General features: G+C 38.9%; 1 protein-coding gene across 2 annotated transcripts in view; it reads right to left on the bottom strand.

Annotated features, from left to right (window-relative positions):
* The window catches only part of Ptprk (protein tyrosine phosphatase receptor type K), a 523,134-nt gene that overhangs the window by 246,880 nt on the left and 254,207 nt on the right, over positions 1-22,047 (bottom strand). For both annotated transcript variants that reach the window (XM_038340426.2, XM_038340427.2), the window contains exons 4-5: positions 4,890-4,971; positions 2,809-2,924 (exon numbers count right to left, since the gene is read on the bottom strand). In XM_038340426.2, the coding sequence (XP_038196354.1) occupies positions 2,809-2,924; positions 4,890-4,971 (198 nt within the window). The remainder of the gene's footprint in view (positions 1-2,808; positions 2,925-4,889; positions 4,972-22,047) is intronic.

Raw genomic sequence — 22,047 nt, 5'->3', positions numbered from 1 at the left:
CTAACAACTATCTGTAACTCCAATACCAGGAAACATGGTGTTCACTTCTGGCCTCTTTGGGAACTGCGTACTCATGTGGTTCACAGAAATACACAAAGTCAAAACAAGCCTTGCTGGTGGTACACACCTTTAATACCAGCACATGGGTAGTATAGAAAGGCAAATTTCTGTGAGTTTGAGCAAGTCTGGTCTACATAGTGAGTTATAGGCCAAGCAAGAGTATATAATGAGACCATGTCTAAGAAAATTACAAAAGTGAAACACCCATACAATAACTATTCAATTAAAAAAATGTTTTCTATAAAAACATCACTATACTATGTAAATTATATATTTTAGTGTCTTTTTTAGTGTAATGAATAATTAGAGAGAACAACAATAAGTAAAGTTGTGTGGGATTATTGAAAAAAAAAGTAGAATTGCTTTTTTTTTTTTTTTGGTTTTTTGAGACAGGGTTTCTCTGCAGCTTTTTTAGAGCCTGGCCTGGAACTAGCTCTTGTAGACCATGCTGGCCTCGAACTCACAGAGATCCACCTGCCTCTGCCTCCCGAGTGCTGGGATTAAAGGCGTGCGCCACCACTGCCCGGCGTAGAATTGCTTTTTCGTCAGTAAGGTGAACTTGCGCATTGCTGGAGACCCATGCAATGTCAATGTCAAAATTGGAAATAAAGAAACAAAATCACTTTCTGTGGCCAATGCAGAGTCCAAAGAGGGGACAAGTAAATAGAACAGAGCAAAACTTCCAATGAGCTTTTTCTATCATTACTGCTTAAAAAATGGCAGAAGGAAAATTTCAAGAAACCATAAAAAATGAGCCAATCCACAGATAGGAAGCAACAAAAAATGTGCGGTATTTTGACTACAGCCCACTCGGACCAGCACGGTCCAGAAAGGCTTTGTTGCCGCAAGGCAGCTGGTGTCTGTGGATACAAAACCCTTTTTATTTCAATGTCACATTAAATCCTGGAGCATAAAACCAGTGGCAGACTGCAGAGCCATTTCTGGTTCCCCAAGAACAGACTATTGGTCTTGCAGCTTACACCAAATATCAACCAATGTTCCGATTGTAATGGAAAATAAAAAAGATGCAGTGTGATTAGAAAATACGTCTGAAATCCTTTTCTAAACTACTTACTTTGGCAGACAGAAAGATCTAAGAAAATAGCCTTCACATTTAGTCCATATGTCAGATTGTACATTATACAATATTCTCCCTGGGATAAAGTATCCTAGTTCCCAATATCTGTGGATAGGAAGAATCGGCATCATGAGAAAAAAAGGAAGCCATTTTTTCCTTTTTAAAATTTGGGCTAAAAAGAAGGTATTAACTGCATATCAAATAAATTACCAAAGTAGTGATACGTGGTTTGATATAACATGATGTACATCTATAGTAACACCTAATTGGACGGATACAGGAATCATGTGATGTCTGAACACCTAGCATAATCCTAGACACTATACTATATCTGCTTTTAATGATGATGCACTATAACCATCATCCCTAAATAGCTGGAAGCTAGTAAGTAGCCTTCACACTAATTTCACTATTCTGAAGATAAGAGCAAACTAAATCTCCATATCTGTGTTCACAAAACTCATTTAACTTTCAATGTTTTGTCTTTAGGAAATCTGCTGGCATTGACAGGAATTGAAAGTTCTACACAAGTCAAATTCCTTTCCTTCCTGTGATGTATATAGAAGCAGACTATCAACAGATGAGAAGTTAGTAAAAGCCTTGTCTCATGGGCCTTAGAAGCTGTGTGTGGATCTCCTGAAACAAAAGAGAGGTGGTTGTGGCAGCATTATGTCTCAAGTGCTAGCCCTAAAGTGGAAAACACAGGGGCACGCCTGAGGCTCACCAGTCTGTCAGTTTAGCTTAATGAGAAAAGCCCAGGTTCAATGGGAGATCTTGTTTCCAAATAATGCAGAAAGTAATTAAAGAAGATATCCAATGCCCCCCTCTAGCTTCCAAACACATATACACATGTACTTATTCATCTACACACATTTATTTGGGCAGACACACACATGCATACACAAAGGGTTACCTTTGTCATGCACCTCCCAGCACGTCCCCTCCTAGCACCTAAGAATGACAGCAAGACTTTGAATACTTGCTCTGAATGCAAAATGATTTCATGCTCTTCAGCTCTTTCTGATTCTTTTGAAGCATCATAGCATGTGAATTTCGCCAACATGCATGTCAATCACAGTCAATCCAATAAGCATATATTAAGGGTTTAACATGTACAAGGCAAATATCCATGTCACATCTGCAATCAACTCTTATACAGAAAGTTCAGAGAGAGAGAGAGAAAGAGAAAGAGAGAGTAAGAGAGAAAGAGAGAGCACTTCCATTGTTACCCTTGCAAGTTCCCTCTTGAAATGCTTACAATAAGTTTCTTAAACTAAGTGTGTCTGGCAGTCCCTATGTGACTGCTGTCTTCTTAGTTTGCTTTTCAAAAAATATTTATTATAAAAATTTAGTTTTACTTCTTTTTCCATGTATTAGAAAGTCTAAGAATCAGTAGGTGTGACTAGACATCAATACCAGTATCAATTAATTATACAAGCTCACGTGTTTTGTTAGATTATTTAAAAGTGAAGTCTGTGTTATGAATCTCCAGAAAGCCAAGTAAATCTAATTTATACAAACAGCTTTTGCACATGCATGGGGGGCAGAGAGCAGAGAGCAGAGAGGAGAGAGGAGAGAGGAGAGGGAGACTGTGTATGACAACCACAAATAACACAATGATGGTTTTTACCAAAGTAAAGCCTTCAGCTCAGCAGCTAATGGTGTCTTACCTGCAGCCATAACTTGTTATGCACAGCGTCTCTCCCGGTAGCAATGCACTGAAATGTAGCATTCTGCCCTGCGTTGACCTCCACATCACCCAGACGGAGGAAATGAGGAGATTTATCTGTGAAAACAGAAGGAAAAATACATTTCGTTCACAAGAAAAAAAATACATCATGCAACTTTTTCACAACAGAACACTGTTCTTATTGTGCCAACATATGTCTAGCATTAATATTCAGAGGAAACTTCACGTTCCTGTCCTCTAGAACACAACGTCTCCTCACTCTCTCTTCTGAATGCCACTCATACATATCAGCTCGTCTTTCATAGAGACTGAAGACTCAAGGCTTACTGCTAATAGTTGCTCTAGCATGGGTTAGTGGTAGTAAAAGTTGTGTTCAAGGAAGCCAAAGAGATTAAACAGGTAGCTATCAGTCTATTAATAGCAGAATGGAGGCATATCAAGACCCTAACATTCTGATAGCTATGTGGTCTCGTAACTATTTCCCCACAATTTAACCAACTGGATAACTATTCCTCCAGTTTTTCAAACTTAAAGAGTTGTATACCAGACAAGGAAACATTTTTGATTATTAAAAACAGAATATCTCCTTCCTGCTTGCTTATAGCCATTGGAAAGTTACCGAAAAGATGCATCAGACAAACAGAAGTAGCGTCTGTACCATGGAGCATTCTCATGAGTGATTTGACTGTCAAATCTGTACTCACTATGAAGTTCCTTTTAAATCTGAAGCCCAATGCATTTTTGCCATTGAAGGAAAAAATGTGCAGCCAAAGCTAAGCCTCGGTGAAGTTACACAATAATATTACAGGTCTTGAAGAACCATACCACATAGCCAATGCCGTTGTTGTGCCCAACTCATAATCATCAATTTCTTTATTCTCAAAAACTTTTATTTGGCCCTTGACATTTAATATGTAGACATTAAAAACAGACAAAAATACAATACAGTTATACTGTGGAGTAAGTGAGTTTAGTAAGCCCACTTGAACTGGAAGAGGAATCACACGGTTACCTTTCTGAGCATATAACACACAGCATAAATGATTTGATCTTTGGAACTTCTTTTTCTGGGACTTCAGCTGGAGCTCAAGGGGAGAAAAAAACTCACAATTGAGCAAGAACAACTTGAACCAAAATGAACTCCAGCCCAGCAGTACCACAACACTGACCAGTAATGCAAATCCACAGGTCTCTGTCTCGGCATGACTACCAGGAGATAAGAGCCAACCTCTGTGTTCTTTGCTGTTAACATGATACAATCACTAAGCAGGGGCACAAGTTTTGCCCCTGATATGTTGATCTCCTCATAAATTATGCTTACAATGTGTTAGCGATGCCTCATCATGGAGGGCTATGGAGCACAAAAGGCATCTTGCACAGGACCTGTCATATTTCGTTACGGGGAAATCATATCAAGAAGAAAGTCTGAACTGCTCTCTGTAACTTCTTCCTGGCCCTCCTTATGGCTTGCAATAACTGTTCTGGGGAATGTGATTCAGCACAAATTGAAGTATGAAGTCTGAAAAACTGTCAGCACTTATCAAGGGTCTTACTAAACAGTGTCATCAAACCGAGATTTGCTTTAACACTTTATTTGTTTAATGCTGATTAATTCATATATTTAGGATAATAATTAAAAATAGACTCAAGTTGGGAAGAAGGTGAGTGGATTCATCATTTTCACTTCCTGCAGTATAAAATTAACAGACCAGATACCTTCGACAGCTTTTATTTCCTCTGTTATTGAACTAGGATTTGTTACTTGTCTCTGTTTTCCTAGAGAATGGCAAGATACCCCATAGATTTAGAATGTCCTTGTGTAATTTTTTTGTTGTCACTAATTAAAAACAAATAAAAGAACCATATCATACATGTAGTTACATGTTGGGAGAAAACTTGATTTGAAAATACTATTAAACACTTCAGTGTTTATTCCATGAAGCCTGAGAGTAACAATAAAGTGGACACCACTGACCAGGCAATAAACAATCAAGAGTCCCTGCCAATCCAAGCCGTGTGTTGAAAGAACACAGAAAAATACAACTCTTAATCAAAACCTACCGCAAGGATAACTCAGGACTTGGATGTCATCAATGGCAATATAACCGCTTCTCCCTCCTGAGACTTCAGCCTCAAATATTACCTGTCAGGAAGAAATGGAAAACATTTACAACAGTCACTTTTAAAGAATGTCCACAGTAGAAGATAGCTATAACGCCCTAACAGGAAATTTGATTTTTCTTCACTAGAAACTTTTAACAGTATCTCTTATATACTTTGATTTCTTTCTTTCCTTTCTTTCTTTTAGGAGGAAGGGGGGTTGAGACAGGGTTTCTCTGTGTAGGCTTGGCTATCCTAGAATTAGCTCTGTTGATTAGGCTGGTCTCTAACTCAGAAAATACCTCCTGTCTCTGCCTCCTAAATGCTGGGATTAAAGAAGTGCACCACCATCATCCAGTTGGTATTTTGATTTCTTAAACCTTCTACACGTAACCAAAGTCAAGTTTGGACAGTAGCTAAATGACTGAGTTCACACAGTTCCAATATGCTGAAGGAGGTATTAAGGAATGTTGCGAGATTTTATGATAACTTACTAATTATGTCAGGAAGTTAGCTTGCAACAGTTCCAAATGATCAATTCTCAAAAAAAGACCAAATACACTGCCATAGCATAGAGTTTTACTGATAAAATTTTATTGATTTATTTATTTTATATATGTGTTTGTTTGCGTATATATGTAATGAAATTACATGTAGTATTGTCTTTTAAACTAATGTGTTGTGATGGAACTCATGTTTACAGTAATAATGTAACATAAAATGAGGATAAGCAAAAAAAAAAAAATGGCTAATAGGCGAGAAATAATCCAGAAGGTGCGGACAGGCAGTTTTCCATCAACTATGATAGAACTTAAATGAGAATCTAGAGAAAAAATATAATAGTTATGTTGAAACAGATAAGGCAGAAGATGCTGATTTGGTAGGTGTGGGGAAATACAGATGGCATCAGGAACCTAGTCAGAAAAGCAATAAAGATCAATATGCTAACTTGAAGAACAAGATCACTACCAAGTACATTTTACTACTGCAAACCTGATTTCCCTTAGACACCTGCCAGGGAGACTGCGGAGACATAACTGGACATCATTGAGGAAGACTGGGTGAGTCCAAGGGGAAGGAACAGAACTGGAAGGAAGTGAGCTACCAACTGAAGAGTTAAATGGATGGCAGGATGGCAGGGTGAGAAGAAGGAAGAGATGCAAGCTACTGGAATGGAAGCCAAGATTGACAAGGGAGCTAGCATATGTAAATTCAATAAGGTAGGACCAAGTCCTCGCTAGAAAGAAAAGAGAAGAGCTCAGCAGGTTCAGCCAGGTCAGCCCTGGCACAATTCTGAGGATTGTGTCAAGGAGTTACAATATCAAAACAGGGCAGGTATCTGTGAATCTAATACACACAAACTTGAAAGCGAAGATACTTTCCGATACCATCTGCTGCTCTCCAGCTATGTTTCTCCTTTGTAGTGGAGATAGCTGTGAATCCTGGAATCCTGCTGTAGTTATGGTCATGAAAACATTGTGGATCTCTGATGGAAGCCAGTGAAAACCAGGGAGCTTGAAAAGGTTGTGTAAAAACTAAATAACAACTTGCAGATTTGGGAGGTTGGATTTTGAAATATAACTGTAAGAACTACTTTCTAATATACAAGAAAGTTCAGTGAAAATAAAATTTAGAAGCATCTGTTGATATCAGCCATTGGTAGTACTCCGGTAACCTTGGCCAGATCATTCTTACTGTACAGGAGGAAGGGAAGGTCTCTGATGAGACCTGGAATGGCATTCATCGAATACTAACTTTAGAAAAGGCAGTGTCACAAACTACCATGCATGTGCATGCTTGCTTCTGCTTGACGGGAAGGAAGGTAGGTAAATAGGTAGATAGACAGGTAGGAAGGTAGGTAGGTAGATAGATAGATAGATAGATAGATAGATAGATAGATAGATAGATAGATAGATAAATACATACATATATACATACATACACAAGTATATAGATACATAGATAGTTTGGATGTAACGATAGATAGATAGATAGATAGATAGATAGATAGATAGATAGATAGATAGATAGATAGATAGAGGTAGGCAGGCAGGCAGGCAGGCAGGCAGACAGACAGACAGACAGACAGACAGACAGACAGACAGACAGACAAAAAGATAGAATGCACAGGAACTAAAGTTTGGAACCCAGAAATATTGATGAGGAGACAGAAAGATTGTAAGAGACAGGATCAGAGACTTTGTTGTGAGACTGTGTCTCCTAAAAATGTTGGAAGTTACTCCCCTACAGACCACCTATGTATGAGCTGAACAAGCGCAACAGTAATAGACATGCCAGTGTGGAGGGAGGAAAGACCACAAGGTCTCAACTCGAGACAAAGTACTATGGGCAAGGAAGGAATGCTGAGAGCAGGAGAAAAAGTCTTCTCCGGGGAAGAGCACACAAATTGGTTATCCAATACCAAATAGTCATGTCTTAACATACATACAGGTAACACTATACAGACTGACTAGATTATATTTAGGTTATATTATATATTATATTATATTAGGTTATATTATATTATAATATTATATTAGATTACCATATATATATATATATATATACATATATATATATATATGTATATATATATATCTCACAGGCAGAGGATGCTTTCTTCAACATGAAGTAGGAATGCAATTACCACACAGTGTGTCTAGTAACAATTTCATCACCACCACTTGCTAAAGACCTGAACCGTGGTTTGGTGCAAACCAGAGAACAGAATGGAAGCACTTAAGTAACGTTTAACTTAGGCACTGATGAGAAAGAACTCTTTCTTTAGATGAAAAGGCTACACCAGACCCCACCTCCCCTAGTTCTCAACTCCTCGGGAAATCACAGAAATCAGAGACTCCCAAGCCCAGAAGATGCACACTATAAGTATATAATATAGCTTTTAGGATCCAGTTTTCATAGCAGTGTATGGACAATGCTACTGGTGTGACTATCATTGCAGCATCTATATGTGACAGCTGTAAAAACAGACCCTGGGAGAACGAGTTGCATGCGCTTGAATAATGTTTCAAGGAAAGGAAGTATCCAAGGAAAAAGTCATCATATTTTTTAAACACGTTTTAATAAATAAAGCACAGGCCGCTGAACAGCTGAGGGGTGTGGCTATTTCAGTTTGTTCTGGTCGGAACAGACTCGAGGATTCTAACTTCTTGACATATCTTCGTGCTACTTTAGAGTTCTATAACTTCCCTCACTCTCCATAAATGTGAGTTTAAACAACATTACTACACCCTTGAGGAAAACTTATTTGTTCATTTAAATTGAGGTTTATTCAGGACAATAAATTTAGGCCCGGATTCAAAAGGAGGCAAAATGATTGGCTCTTCATTAAAGCGGGGGAAAAGGGCAAGTTTTCTTTCTCGTGACCTCATTTTCCCTGCTAAATGCTGTCTCTGCCTCATTAACAGAAGCTTGGAGAGATTTCTGAGCTCAGATTCCTTTCCTGCGAACGTCGGACTCAGCGCTATCACTTCGCAGAGCCGTCACCTTGCGAGGCTCTTCTGTCCAGTCAGGGGAAACGAATCCCAGCAGTTTAATTACGCAGCTTGCTGAGGCTAATCTTCAGGTCAGAACTGATGCTGAGTGTCAAGTGCTTGACCTGGGCTTCCCGGAAGGGGAGAGCTGAAGAAGGCATGCCAGCTGTCAATTTTAACCTGTCCGTGGAGGCGCCCTGGGGACAGGGTGCAAGGGTTCTGCCTTTGGCGCTGTTTCTACCCCACTCCATTACCTGAGATGTGGAAGGTGATCGTTCTCATCAAATTTCTGCTAATCCAGCAAGATTCCCGGATTATTAACTAAACAAATGAAGTTGAATTAAAGTGGAAGAACAAAAAGTGGTATTCCCCACGGAGTGAGGACAATTTTATCCTCTGGCAAATGGAATTGATGCAGAGGAGGAAAGATCTCGCGTCATGAGCACTGAACCTGGGGTCACCAAGCTTGGTTCTGTTGTGGGTCAGCTGTCCTGTGCCACTCAAGAAATTACTTGACTATGGGGCTATGTAGCTTCACCTGGACACCTCTGATCTTGCTTACAAAGTAGGATCCCTGTGACGAGCAAATGGTCTAAGTAAAATGATGGGTTGATGCATGAAATGCTATTGGTCTTAGAGAGATGAGAAAGACATTCACACTGAATTTTCTTTCGCTACATCCTAGTGGTAAATGCCCAAACTCCCAAGTTAGCTATGTACTAACTTCCTTAGTTATCACTTCAAATCGTATATAAGCTTATATAAATTAACTTGCATAGCGTTAGCTCACATAAAATTTAAACTTCAGTTCCCTTCCCTAAAACTGGAACTATTGACATCTACCTCAGAACTTTGGGAAGGATTAACTCAGATAAAGAATATGAAACAGCACAGCCCCTGGCCCACAGAGACTCCTGGATGAAAAGTGCCATCGCAGGCATCATGGGAGAAAAGCACCCGTTAAAGACAAATGCTTGGAAATCAAGTTTTCTCCTGTTCCTGTCTCCTCTCCTCAAAACACAATGTACACAGTCAAATTCCAAAGAATATAAAATCGTCTGGTATTTCATTCCTATAAACTTCCTTAAATCTATGGCTTTGTGATTTCAACTTTTAAACAGTAAACTGTGCTAATGTAAAAGAAATTCATAGTAATTAGACATGTGCCTTCATTTATAAAAGGGGAAGGCTTCCATAATGGCCAAGATTGTCACCTGTAAAGCACACAAAAGTCACCCCGACTGCAGCTCCACCCATAGACGTTTTCAGTAGAGTACATGTTTCCTGCACTTAACACCACAAGTGAGATCTTAAAAGGCATATTTATCTTGTACCATCTTATTTTTATAACAATTTAAATTATTATCATGCTATTGCCTTCTCTTCCTCAAATAAGCTTCAATACATGAATACTTGTACTTTGATTGTTTTCTTTTTGAGAAATATATAGTCTTCACAAGTAGCCAAGACTCACCTCAAAGTATCTATTGGGGCCAGAATGGCCTCGAACTTGGAGTCATTCTGCTTCAGCTTCTCAGGACTGGCATTACTCATGTGGACATGAATATTATCACCCCTCAAGGCCTCATGCAAGAACATCCTCCTCTCCCCCTGCACTTTCTGTCTTGGTGGGATTGAGAAGAGAGTGTGGGAAGGCTGGAGATTGGGAAGAGCTGCACACATGCAGAGATGTAAAAGGAAACTCTGGCTTGGGGGAAAGGAGAGCTCAACGTCGGAAAGAGGGAGAGCTGTCAGAATCAATACTGTTCAAGCACTGGTTAAAGGCAGAGTGAATGCACCAATGAGGCCATAGAGCAGAAACTAAGGACCTAACTGTGTAGGTGGTAGTACTGAACCCATGCTGAGTCATGGCCAGAAAAACAGAGAAGAGTTCATAACCTTCTAATGCAGTGGTTCTCAACCTATGTATCACGACCCCTTTGCTAGTCAAATGACCATCTGTAGATCAGATATTTACATTATGATTCATAACAGTATCAAAATTACTTTTATATAGTAGCAATGAAAATAATTTTATGACTGGGGAATCACCACAAGATGGGGAACTGTATTAAAGAGTGGCAGCACTGGAAAGGTGAGAAACACTGTTTACAGAAGTCCAAGTGAACATACAACAACTAAATGAAGGGTCTAAGAACATGTGGGATAAAAGGAAAATTTTGTTTCGTTTCAAGATGAGAAATACTTAAACGCAGTTATATGTTAACGGAGATGATCCACCTTGATAGGAAATATTTGAGGACACCATGGTGAGGATGGATAATGGCATACCACTGGATGAGAGCTACACATTAATTTGATTAATTTAATTTTAACTTTAGGATTTATGGGTAAAAGAGAATCTATAATATGATCTTAATTTCCTCAGTTCTTAAAAAAGGAAGTATAGCTGAAGCTTCGAATGCATGAAATGATGGAGAAAAGAGGAGAATGAGAAAGAAAAGCTAAAGGAAAGAATACCGCATTTAGGATTTCTAGTGAGATTATAGCGCCAACTAAAACTGATGGTTCTAAATAACTCTTGATCAAAATATGTCATGTGGTATAATTGCTGGCATCATTTGTGTGGGTTTAGTACCCCTCCAAAAGTGGGTACAATAAAAATAAACAAAAAATTTATTTAAAGTATTAGATACATATGGAAATTACAATAAAATCAAACTTCAATATAAGTTGCTGAGTTGACAAAGGGCAGATAGCGCGAAGGCTGAAGGTGCCTAAGAGGAAGCTGGGATATATATATAAGCATGATGACTACAACAGAAGCTGCAGCTGTGGAGTTAGAGGGGGAAGGTGTCCGTGGGAAGTCAGGACCAAGGTAAGATGGTTATAAAATTCATTTAGCAAAAGCTAGCCAGTTCTCAGCAAACCCTAGCCATCCTCCTGTCTCCACCCCACATAACAGGGGAGTTATAGGGATATGTGTGGCCAAGCAGGGTGTAAGGATGCTGGAGATTGAAACTCAGCCCCTAACCTGTTCAACAAGTACTGTTACCCACAAAGCCACCTTCCCAGTCCATGTAAAAGTAAAGTTTTTAGTGTTCATCTCCTTTGCCAGAATATAGGGTCACTGGGGCAGGGATGGGTCATGCTCTGCACATCATAGCAGAACCACATGGACCCTGTTGACAGAGATGGAAACAGCTTCAATATGAGAGAGAAAGAAACTACTTAATATCAGTGAATTCTAGTTAACTGTTTTGCCTCCCAGAAAAAAAAAATAGGATTGGGTGCTCAGCTCAGTTTACCTAGCATAAAATTTTGTTGACATAAGAAATTGATGCTCCCTTGAGAAACCTAGAGATAATTTTACCACACTAAGTTAGAAATCATGAAAACATAATCACTTCTCTAGAGTAGTTAAATAACACTGTAAGACATCAATTTCTGCTGATAGGTCCCAAAAGATCTTCTACAGAGTATATTAAGTAAAAAGTAGAAATTCTATAATCTAATTTATTTTCAAGTATATTTTCTTAAAAAATGAAAGAAAGAAAGAAAGAAAGAAAGAAAGAAAGAAAGAAAGAAAGAAAGAAAGAAAGAAAGAAAAGAAGGAAGGCAGGAAGGAAAGAAGAAAGGAAGAGAGGGAGGAAAGGAGGGAGAGAGGGAGGGAGGGAGGGAGGGAGGGAGGGAGGGAGGGAGGGAGGGAGGGGGGGAGGGAAGGAGGGAGGTAGTAAGAAAGAATTTTTAGATTGGGCCACTGTGGTGCATTCCTTTCATCTCAGCATTCAGGAGGCAGAAACAGGTGGATAGTTGTCAGTTAGAGGCCTGCCTGGTTACAAAGCAAATTCCAGGACAGCCAGGACTACACACAGAGAAACCTTGTCTGGAAAAACCAAAAGGGAAAAAACTAAATATGTGTGTGTGTTACGTTATATATAATGTATGATGTGAGAAAAAATTCTATTTCCAATAATAGAAAAGAAATTTTATTAGGCTTGGAGCAAGAACCTTTGCCCACAGAGCAATCTCACCTGCCCTAAAATGTGAATGCTGTGTTTCCCTGGTATGTAAAGATGAGCACATATAGAAAAACTGATGACGCCAATTGTCTAAATGAAGATCATCAGCCTCCATCACTCACTGTAGGTGCTGGAGATCCAGGATCAATTTCGTGTTGTCTTCTATCAACTAAAGATAAGCAGAAAGCAACAGGGATGCAGGGTGGCGTGTATGTGGGGGAACAGCTAAGGCATGTGTGTGTGGGGGTGCCTTTTGATTCTTGTAACAATTTTCTTCTAAGAATCCAACCAGTAGAAACAGCTCAACAAAAGGCCTTGAGATTCTCTGAAAGGAATTATTTTTAACAATCCGTGTCTATTGGCTTAGCCATTGGTTTAGTATCTAAAGGAGATGTGTACCTGAATTGACAATGCTATATAGATCGAATACACAGAAAAGGAAACACTGCTATGTTCCTTGACTGTAAGCTGCTTAAGAGTAATTAAGGGATCCTAATCATATGCCAACTGAATGTGGAAAGCATTTAAGGCATATAATCAAATCCAAATACATTTTTTTAAAGATTAAATAGGTTTACGTGCATGATGTTTGACTGTATGTATGTATTTGTACCACACGTGTGCCTTGTGGCTGTGGAGACAAGAAGACAGTGGCACATCCCCTGGAATTAGCGTTGCAGCCCAGTGTGAGCCAGGATATGCATGATGAACTGTAACAGAGTCCTTTGCAAAAGCACCAAGTGCTCTTAACTACTAAGCCATCTCTACTCTTCATCCCCCACTTCAGGTTTTAGGCATCCTTCCCACCTCATGACTCCATTCATAAAACATTCAAAATCAGTGACTTTCCTTGAAATGTATTTGAGATGCACTTTTTCTTAGAAAGACTAGTCTATATCACACATCCCCATCAATATTTAATGGTCTGAAGGAGATGATTAGGGCTCCAGAAACAATAAAATTAACACTCTATAGCGCGGATATAGGATATGCCATTTAATAGCAACCAGTGTATGGGTTTTGATATATTTTTGTATTTATACACAGCACTGTGTAGGCATCCATCTATTATCTGTTGATCTATGCATCCATCTAGCTAATGTAACATAATAATGATTTGAATTTATTGTGGAATAATAGCTATGCACAGAATCACTTAATTTTGTCTAATAAACAATTCAATACTTATTAAAACAATAAAACTCAAAGAACTCGGCTGAGTCCAGGAAGCAATAAATATGAAGTCTGCTGGAGACGGGAGGGCTAATAGAATCTACCTCCAAAGTAGACTGCATAAAGGAAATTCTCAGAGCCGAGTATTTCCAAAGACTCCACATGATAATAAACATGCAAGCCCAATGCATTTTTGGGCTTCAGATTAGCCAGACAATTGGCTATCGCTAATAGTATCAACAAAGGGTTGAGAAAAATCTAAGCAAAAGCTTCAACAGTAATCATTTTTAGAGTGTATGTTCACATGTTTCAAGTCCATGACAGTACTTATTAGTTATTAATTTAACTCTGTGATCCTGAAATCTTTCACTTTTTAAAATTTGCCAAAGGAGCCTTAAATTTTCATAGACATCGGCTCAAGTTAATATAGATCAAAATCACATGATTTCTGAATCACAATATGGTTACCTGTGTTCTAGATGAACTATTCACCTCTGACAACAACCCTGAGACTTAAGTTTAAAATGAATAATTTTCATAAAACTTCAAGTCTTTGGGTTCTGTGCATAGTCAGTCTCCTTACTGTAAACAGACCTTTGAGGAAACAGCATCTACTGTTTTCTGCCAAGGGTTTTAAATCAGACCCTGAATATAAAAAAGATAGCTGTGTATATCTATCAGGTTTATAAACGCAGACACACACACACACACACATGCACACGCACACACACACGCGCGCACACACACACACGTGCTAGTGAAACACACTAGTGAAACAGAGACAAATGCCCAGCAACTTGAAATACCAGAGCCTGAACTCTGATGAACTGACTTCCATTCAAATGTTAGTGCTTACTTCATGGGACCAGTGGGAGGACTGAAAGAAATCATATACATTTTACAAGGTATTAGCCCTTTCCTTTCAATTCCTGACCTGAAGACCGAGTCATCAGAAGTACATGAAGGAGGCACTAAGGCTGGAGAGGCTGAGGAACACCTCTTCCTGCATCACAGACATCACTTCTACACATCCACATCTCGATCATTGTATCTTCTCCCCGGATCCCTTTCTCACTTCAACTCAAGGCCTAAGGATGATGATGCTGCCTGGTTAGAGACCACTGAACAAAGTACTAGGGCTCCCATGTCTTCAGAGGCTTTTCTAGCTGCACTAGGCAAACAGACAGGCAGTGCAAAACAATGTTTTCCAAATGCCTTCAAAAAGGTGCGCTCAGAAAACAACTAAAAATCCAGCCTTTAATCTCAGCACTTTTGAGGCACAGGAAGGATAATTTCCATGAGTTCCAGGCCAGCATTGTCTACACAGCGGGTTCCACACCACTATTGTCTACATAGATAGTGAGTTTCAGGTCTGCCTTGTCTAAACAGTGAGTTCCAGGCCAGCCAGGGTGATATACTAAGAACCTCTCTCTAAATGAAAACAATTGGCAACAATAAAAAGAACCAGTGACCACTAAGACAAAACAAGAAACATTCAGAAGTGAACAGGAAATGAGATGCACCATCCAAACTGTATCCTAATTTATGCTACATTGGAGTTTAGCAACAAGGAGAAAACAAAAATGGTAATTAGCAGAGGAGAATTAAACCAAAGTATACTGCCCCCCCCCAAAAAAAATTTGCTGAAATAATTCAACCACGAAACACACCATACACACCCTTTCCAAAAAAGTTTTTATTCTATGGCTCTGCCCTTGGATACATAAACAAGCAATAAACAAGCAACTTTCACCATAAAAGATTTTGTATAAAAATAAAAATAAAAGTGGGAAGTAATGGGTAGGAGAAAATTCATCAGCAAAATGTCATTTCTGTATCTTTACTATCATGGGCTCCCCAATAGGGCTATATTTTACAGGTGCTTGTCTGAGCCGAAAATAAAAGATGACTAGTTAAGGTTCCTATTTCTATCGCCATGACACTGAATTACAGGACTGTTTCCCCTCACTTCCAGAGATGCGCCATCTGTCTTCCTACAAATCCACAAGCAGAACCTTTTAAATTTTAGCACCAACGGTCCAATCTTACACACAGCTGAAGTCCATCACTGCCCTTGCACATCTCTATCTGCAAAAAAATGTGCTCCTCTTCCACAGGGAGCCTGCTGCCTGCCGAATGTAAGTGATTCCCATAAGCTTTTATTTAGAAGCACATGCAAGGTCCAACCTGAGCTATCATCATAAATATCCAATTTGCGTATGGAAGTCATAGCATTATGAACATATGGAGGAAAGGTGAGCTTTAGGTAAACTAGGTAATCTGCACTACAACTAAACAGGTAACACAAAACTAAATTTATTCCACTACATTATGGACCCAAGCTTATTAACAACTATCTGTTTTAGCACAAACAGTTAAGAGCATGACGTGGTGGCACACACTGAAACTGGAAGGAAAAAACCAGGAGAATTACCGCAAGCCTGAGGCTTGCCGAGTCTTTGTAGTAAGGCTGTCTGGAAAAAAAAATGTACACACACATATGTAAAAAGAATATCATTGTATAAAAATATGATAATGTCTTAATAATTAAATAATATCCATAGAACTATCAGTCCTAATTAGAATTATATTACGGTTCTGGTAGGAACACACTTTTATAAAGTATACAGAATAACCTAATTATTTACTCTTCGTTGAATGTAGGAATAGGAAGATTATGAGTTCTTTCTATTCCATTCTGAAAGTCAATTTGGCAAGGAAAGTGGTATTTTTAACTACAAGGGTTAAATAACTTAAATATAGTTACATACGATGTAACTCATGATGTTGGAGTTGAAAGTTAAGAAAAGCACCACTCAAAGTTCAAACGCATGAGCAGAAGCAGACAATCCATTTTACAGCCATGTGTTACAGAGGAAACTAATGGGAAGCTTTGGGGGATTCATCCTAAGAAACCATGAAGTATATGCCCCAACGTCCATGTGCAAATCTCGCTGACTTTTCAAAGATACAACGGAAGATGAATACAATAAGCCCACAATAAGTTCATTTACTCCTTTACAAAATATTGAAATAAGTATTTGATATACTCATGTGTCATAAATGAGCCAATATAGAATTAAGAGTTTAAAAATCAGGGTCTGGAGAGATTGCTCAGCAGTTAAGAACACTTGTTGCTCTTCCAGAGAACCTGGGTATAATTTTCAGCACCAAATGGGAGTTCACAACTGTCTGTAACTCTAGTTCCAGAGAATCTGACACCCTCAGACAGAGTAAAACGCCTGCATACATTAATTAATTAATTAGACAAGACTTTAAGAATTTTAGAAGTTAGGCATGGTGGCACACACCTTTAATCCCAGCACTAGGAGCCCAAAGCAGGCAGATCTCTTTGAGTTCAAAACCACCCTGGTCTACATTGCGAGTTCCAACACAATCAGGGCTGTATAACAAGGCCATGTCTCAAAAAACAAAAAAGAATCTTGGTAAAATTATGAGGCAAATAATCTGATAGTATGATTAAATTAACTTCTTCCCTATATGCTGATAGTTTCTGCGTGGAGAAAATCCTGACTCTTAATCTTCAAAACAAATGCATTTTAAAGTAAAGGAAAATATTGCTGTTTACAGTCTTCAGAGGCACAAAGTTAAGTCAATCAAAACAATAAGGGAATAACACACAAAGCCAGCACTCTTTTTCAAGAAAACAATTATCCTATATGGCAACCAATAACCATGATTTACATATGGCAAAAATATTTAAGGAACTAGAATACTGGAAGAAAAACATGTCTTAGCTCTGTTGGTACAACTACAAAGACCTAAAAAACTATTAAAATAAGACAGATTCATGGACCAATTTTGAAAGTTATGTAAAACAAAGGGAGTGGAGCAAAATGGAGTTTTAAACTGACAGAGATAATGAACCTGGTGGGTGGAATATGGGAGGAGAGAAAGCCTTAATTTGATTGGTAGGATTTAAACAGCAATGAGGGAAAGTGAGAGACACCATAATGAGTAAGTACCTATTATAATGACATGTATAAAGAACAGAAACATACCTAACTGCTTTCTGAGACCTCAGAGACATAGACTGCATTTAAAAGGATTCTAGTATGTGGAAATCAAATGCTTTTCTCAGGGCCTTCAGGAGATATTTAATGTACTACAATATTACACTAATACTGTATACAGACAAGTAGCAATAAATCATATAGACGCTGAAGATAGAAAATCACTGCAGGAAAACAGGTCAAATGCTCTCAAGGTGTTGTTCTGATCTGCAGGCAACAAGACACCTGGGGTTGGCTTAGGAATGCTGCAAGTGATGCCCAGTGGTAGGAAGTGATGCCCAGTGGTGGGTATGCTTGTCATTCCTCCATCAATAACCGCACAAGCAAAACTGAACCCATCTAAATGGCCCAGGCAGTCATATGAGGAAAAATTGGGGCAATCTTAGTCCTATAGCTGGAGTAATAGGTCCTAAGATGTGTTCAGCACACTTCAGTACTATTTTCTTAGCATGAAAAATAAATCTGTATGACAGCTTATGTTGGAGAGGATGTGGAGTAAGGGGAACACTCCTCCACTCCTGGTGGGAATGCAAACTTGTACACTCACTTTGGAAATCAGTTATGGCAGTATCTCAGAAATGTGGGAACCAATCTCAAGACTCAGCAATACCACTTTTGGGCATATACCCAAAGGATGTTCAATCATACAACAGGGACACCTGCTCAACTATGTTCATAGTAGCATTATTCTTAGTAGCCAGAACCAAGGTGCCGCTAAACAAAAAAAATGGATAAAGAAAATGTGGCACATTTACACAATGGAGTATTATTCAGCAGAAAAAAAGACATCATGAAATATGCAGGCAAGTGGATGTAATTAGAAAAAAATCATCCTGAGTGAGGTAACCCAGTCCCAGAAAGATAAACACTATATGTATTCACCCATAAGCAGATATTAAATGTAAAGCAAAGGACAACTAGGCTCCAATCCACAGCCTCAGAGAAGCTAGGTAACAAAAATGGACACACATGGATTTCCCTAAGAAGGGGAAATAAATAAGATCTCCTGGGTAAACTGGGGACAGAGGGGAGGGCAAGGGGGATGATAATATGAGGGAACAGAATAGACTGGTTGAGAGAGCGACTGAGAAGGAGAGTAATGAAAGAAATATCTTGATAGAAGGAGTTATTATGAGATTAGGGAGAAACCTGGTACTAGGGAAACACCCAAGAATCCACAAAGAAGACCCCAGCTAAAATTCCTAGCAATACTGTAGAGGGTGTCTGAACTGGCCTGCTCCTGTAATCAGATTGGTGATTAATTGTCATCATAGAACCTTTATCCAGTAACTGATGGAAGCAAATGCAGAGATCCAGAGACAAGTACTGGGCAGATACCCTGGAGTCCACTCAAAGAGAGGGAAGAGGAATTTTATGATCAAGGGTCAAGATCATGATGAGGGAACCCACAGAGACAACTGACCCAAGCAAGTGGGAGCTCATGGACTCTGGACTGACAATTGGGGAGTCTGTATGAGACCGAACAAGGCCCTTTGCATGTGGGTGACAGTTATGTGGCCTGGTATCCTCGTGGTGCCCCTGGCAGTTGGAACAGGATTTATTCCTGGTGTATGAACAGGCTTTTTAGAGCCTATTCCCTATGGCGGATGCCTGGCCCAGCCTTGATGCAGCAAGAGGGCTTGGTCCTGCCTAAACCTGATATACCAGGCTTTGTTGACTCCCAATGGGAGCTCTTTCCTTCTATGAGGAGTGGATAGGGGGATGAAGGGGAAGTAGGTGGGGGGAGTGGGAGGATGAGAGGGAACGGGAACTGTGGTTATTATGTAAAATAAATAAAAAAATTAAAAAAACAAAAAAGAAAAATCATTCTGTAGTAGATGGTTTTAGAGGTTCTTCATCAGAAACCCAGTTAAAACAAAACTATGAGCCTGTATAGAATATGTACAATATAATATAGCCTCATTAATTCACCCAAAGATTTACAGCTTCTAAAGTTTTAATAACTAGCATTTCAAGAGATACCTCACTTTTGATTCTTGGCCCCAAGAAAGTCACAATGTGGCAAAAGATGCAAACACATTCAGATCTAAAGCCAAAATACACCATTTGTGTTAAATGAGGACAGAAAGATAAGATAGGCTTCAAAGGCGGGGAAAAAAATGAGTCCACCTGGGATAAAGGAAAAAGATTCAGAGAAACTCCCCTTGAAGTGGTTCTCTATCAAAGAAACTCCTGAGTATAGCAGGCTGCAGACACTACATATTGTAGGCACTAGGAATGCAAAAGACCAACATCAGAACCACAACTTCCAGTGGGTACCCATCTAAGAGAAATGTGGGCAACAACATGCATCCTGGGAGAGAGCAGGCTAACTATTTTCCACTTGGAAAGCAATGATGCCAAATGATTCCAGAGAAGAATTTTAAAACATGAAACAGAAAAAGAGGGCATTACCTACCAAAGGGGGACCATTTGCAAACGACCGACAACAGTAAAAGTCATAAGCAATTAGCACAAATGGTATCGTTAACTGAGGACCACGGATCAGAGGGCGAGACCTTATCTTGCAGAGACTTTCAGGCCACTTGCAGGCAGGAGTCAGAGTCTGCCCTTTCTTCTGACAGTACAGTAATGCCTTTGATGGGTTTACAAATGAGATGATGCGATTGATTTGCAGCTGAAAAAGGTCATTGTGGTAGCAACCAGGAGGCTGAAGGGCTGAAATAGCATCAGCAAAATCTAGCATCTAACAACACACTAACCATGCTTGGGTTTTGGCCAGTCTGTAAGGAAACAAGTACTGCCCTTCTATTATAAACCATAAACAGACGTTTGAATCCTACTACAGCGTTATCTATGTTCAAATTGTAGATCATACATGTATGACTACATATCAAACTAAACGTTGCATTTATCTTTTCTTGGTGTGTTTGTGGGGGGGGGGGCTGGGAGTGAGGTCTCTCTATGTAACTCTGGCTGTCCTGGAACTCTCTATATAGAACAGGCTGGCCTCAAACTCAGAGGGATCCACCCGCCTCTGCCTTGCAAAGGCATGTCCTACAATGACTAGCAACTATACTTTTCTTTCAAACCCCAAATTGGAAAGTAAGGTAAACTCTTAAGATAAATACCTAAAAGTTCTACAGAGGATTTATTTCAATTTAATTTGTGATTTACATAATAAAATAAAATTTCATTATAAAATAAACAGAATGAAGCAGGGGTAATAAATACAACTTTTAACTCCCTTCACTTAAACATAAATAAATCTAGTTCTGAAAGACAGAATAGTGGTAATTTCATCCCTGAAGGTCTCATACTGTAGGTCATCAGAAAAATAAACATAGTTAAGTGGTCTATCCTCACTCAAAGTTCCAACTCTCAGCACTGCAAGATTGTCTGACCCATGAACAGATTTACATTTAGCTGGTCATGAGCTCATTCATGATCCTGTTACAAAGAATTATTATCAGATTATATTTTACTTAGAAACCAATTAGGACTAAGAGTTATTTAAACAGAATAATCTGCAGATGCACATTCAGGTAAGAAAATAGTGAAAAATAAAATCATTTCCTTTATACTAATCAGTTCAATTTTATTTTTTAAATAGCATTTTTATTTTTATTTATCTATTTATTTTTTTGAGACAGGATTTCTCTGTGTAGCTTTGGTGCCTGTCCTGAAACTAGCTCTTGTAGACCATGTTGGCCTCAAATTCACAGGGATCCACTTGCCTCTGCCACCAACGTGATGGAATTAAAGGTGTACACCACACCACCCGGCTTTAAATAGCATCTTTAAGCACCATGGTGTTTCTCTTTTTTTCTGTAAGATAAAAATGGGTTCTATAAAATCACTTGAAATGTTTATAATAAAGCTCGATAGGTAAGACCAAGTAAAACAAGGTAATAATTACAACCTCTATTTGAATATGCTAAAAAGGTCAAAATATCTCAATGAAAGCTCAAGATTAATCACGCATAGACTAATTAGCTAATAGCAGTTCTTTGATTCTTCTGAAAATACTCATACTCACATCAGAGATAACTGACAATAAAAAACCAAGGCATCTGTAAAAAATGAAAAGGTAAATATGGAACTAAAATCTGGGTTTGTCTACTGGCATTTTGGCATCTAAAATGTACAAGAGACGAGCAATGTGAGAAAAACTGATGCTTCATGGAAAACATTCTGTTGTAGAGAATGGATCACAGAAAATGAATGGCTTGGAGAAGGAGCTATAGAATATAGAGCCCTTGAGTAGCCGGAGTGATGATGCAAGTCTCTAAGAAGACAACACAGTAACAGACAGACCTACAGATAGGAAGGATATCATTCCAGGAAGATGAGCAATATCCTTCAGAAAGGATGATCGCATAGCACTGTGAAATTCAAAGACAGCACAAGGAAGGACGACAAGGACCACCAGACAACACAGTGTGGAATCAGATCACAGCAAGGCGTCTGCATT

This window comes from Arvicola amphibius, chromosome 8 (assembly GCF_903992535.2).
Source record: "Arvicola amphibius chromosome 8, mArvAmp1.2, whole genome shotgun sequence".
NCBI lineage: Eukaryota > Metazoa > Chordata > Mammalia > Rodentia > Cricetidae > Arvicola > Arvicola amphibius.
This window is presented reverse-complemented; position numbering and strand designations above follow the sequence as displayed.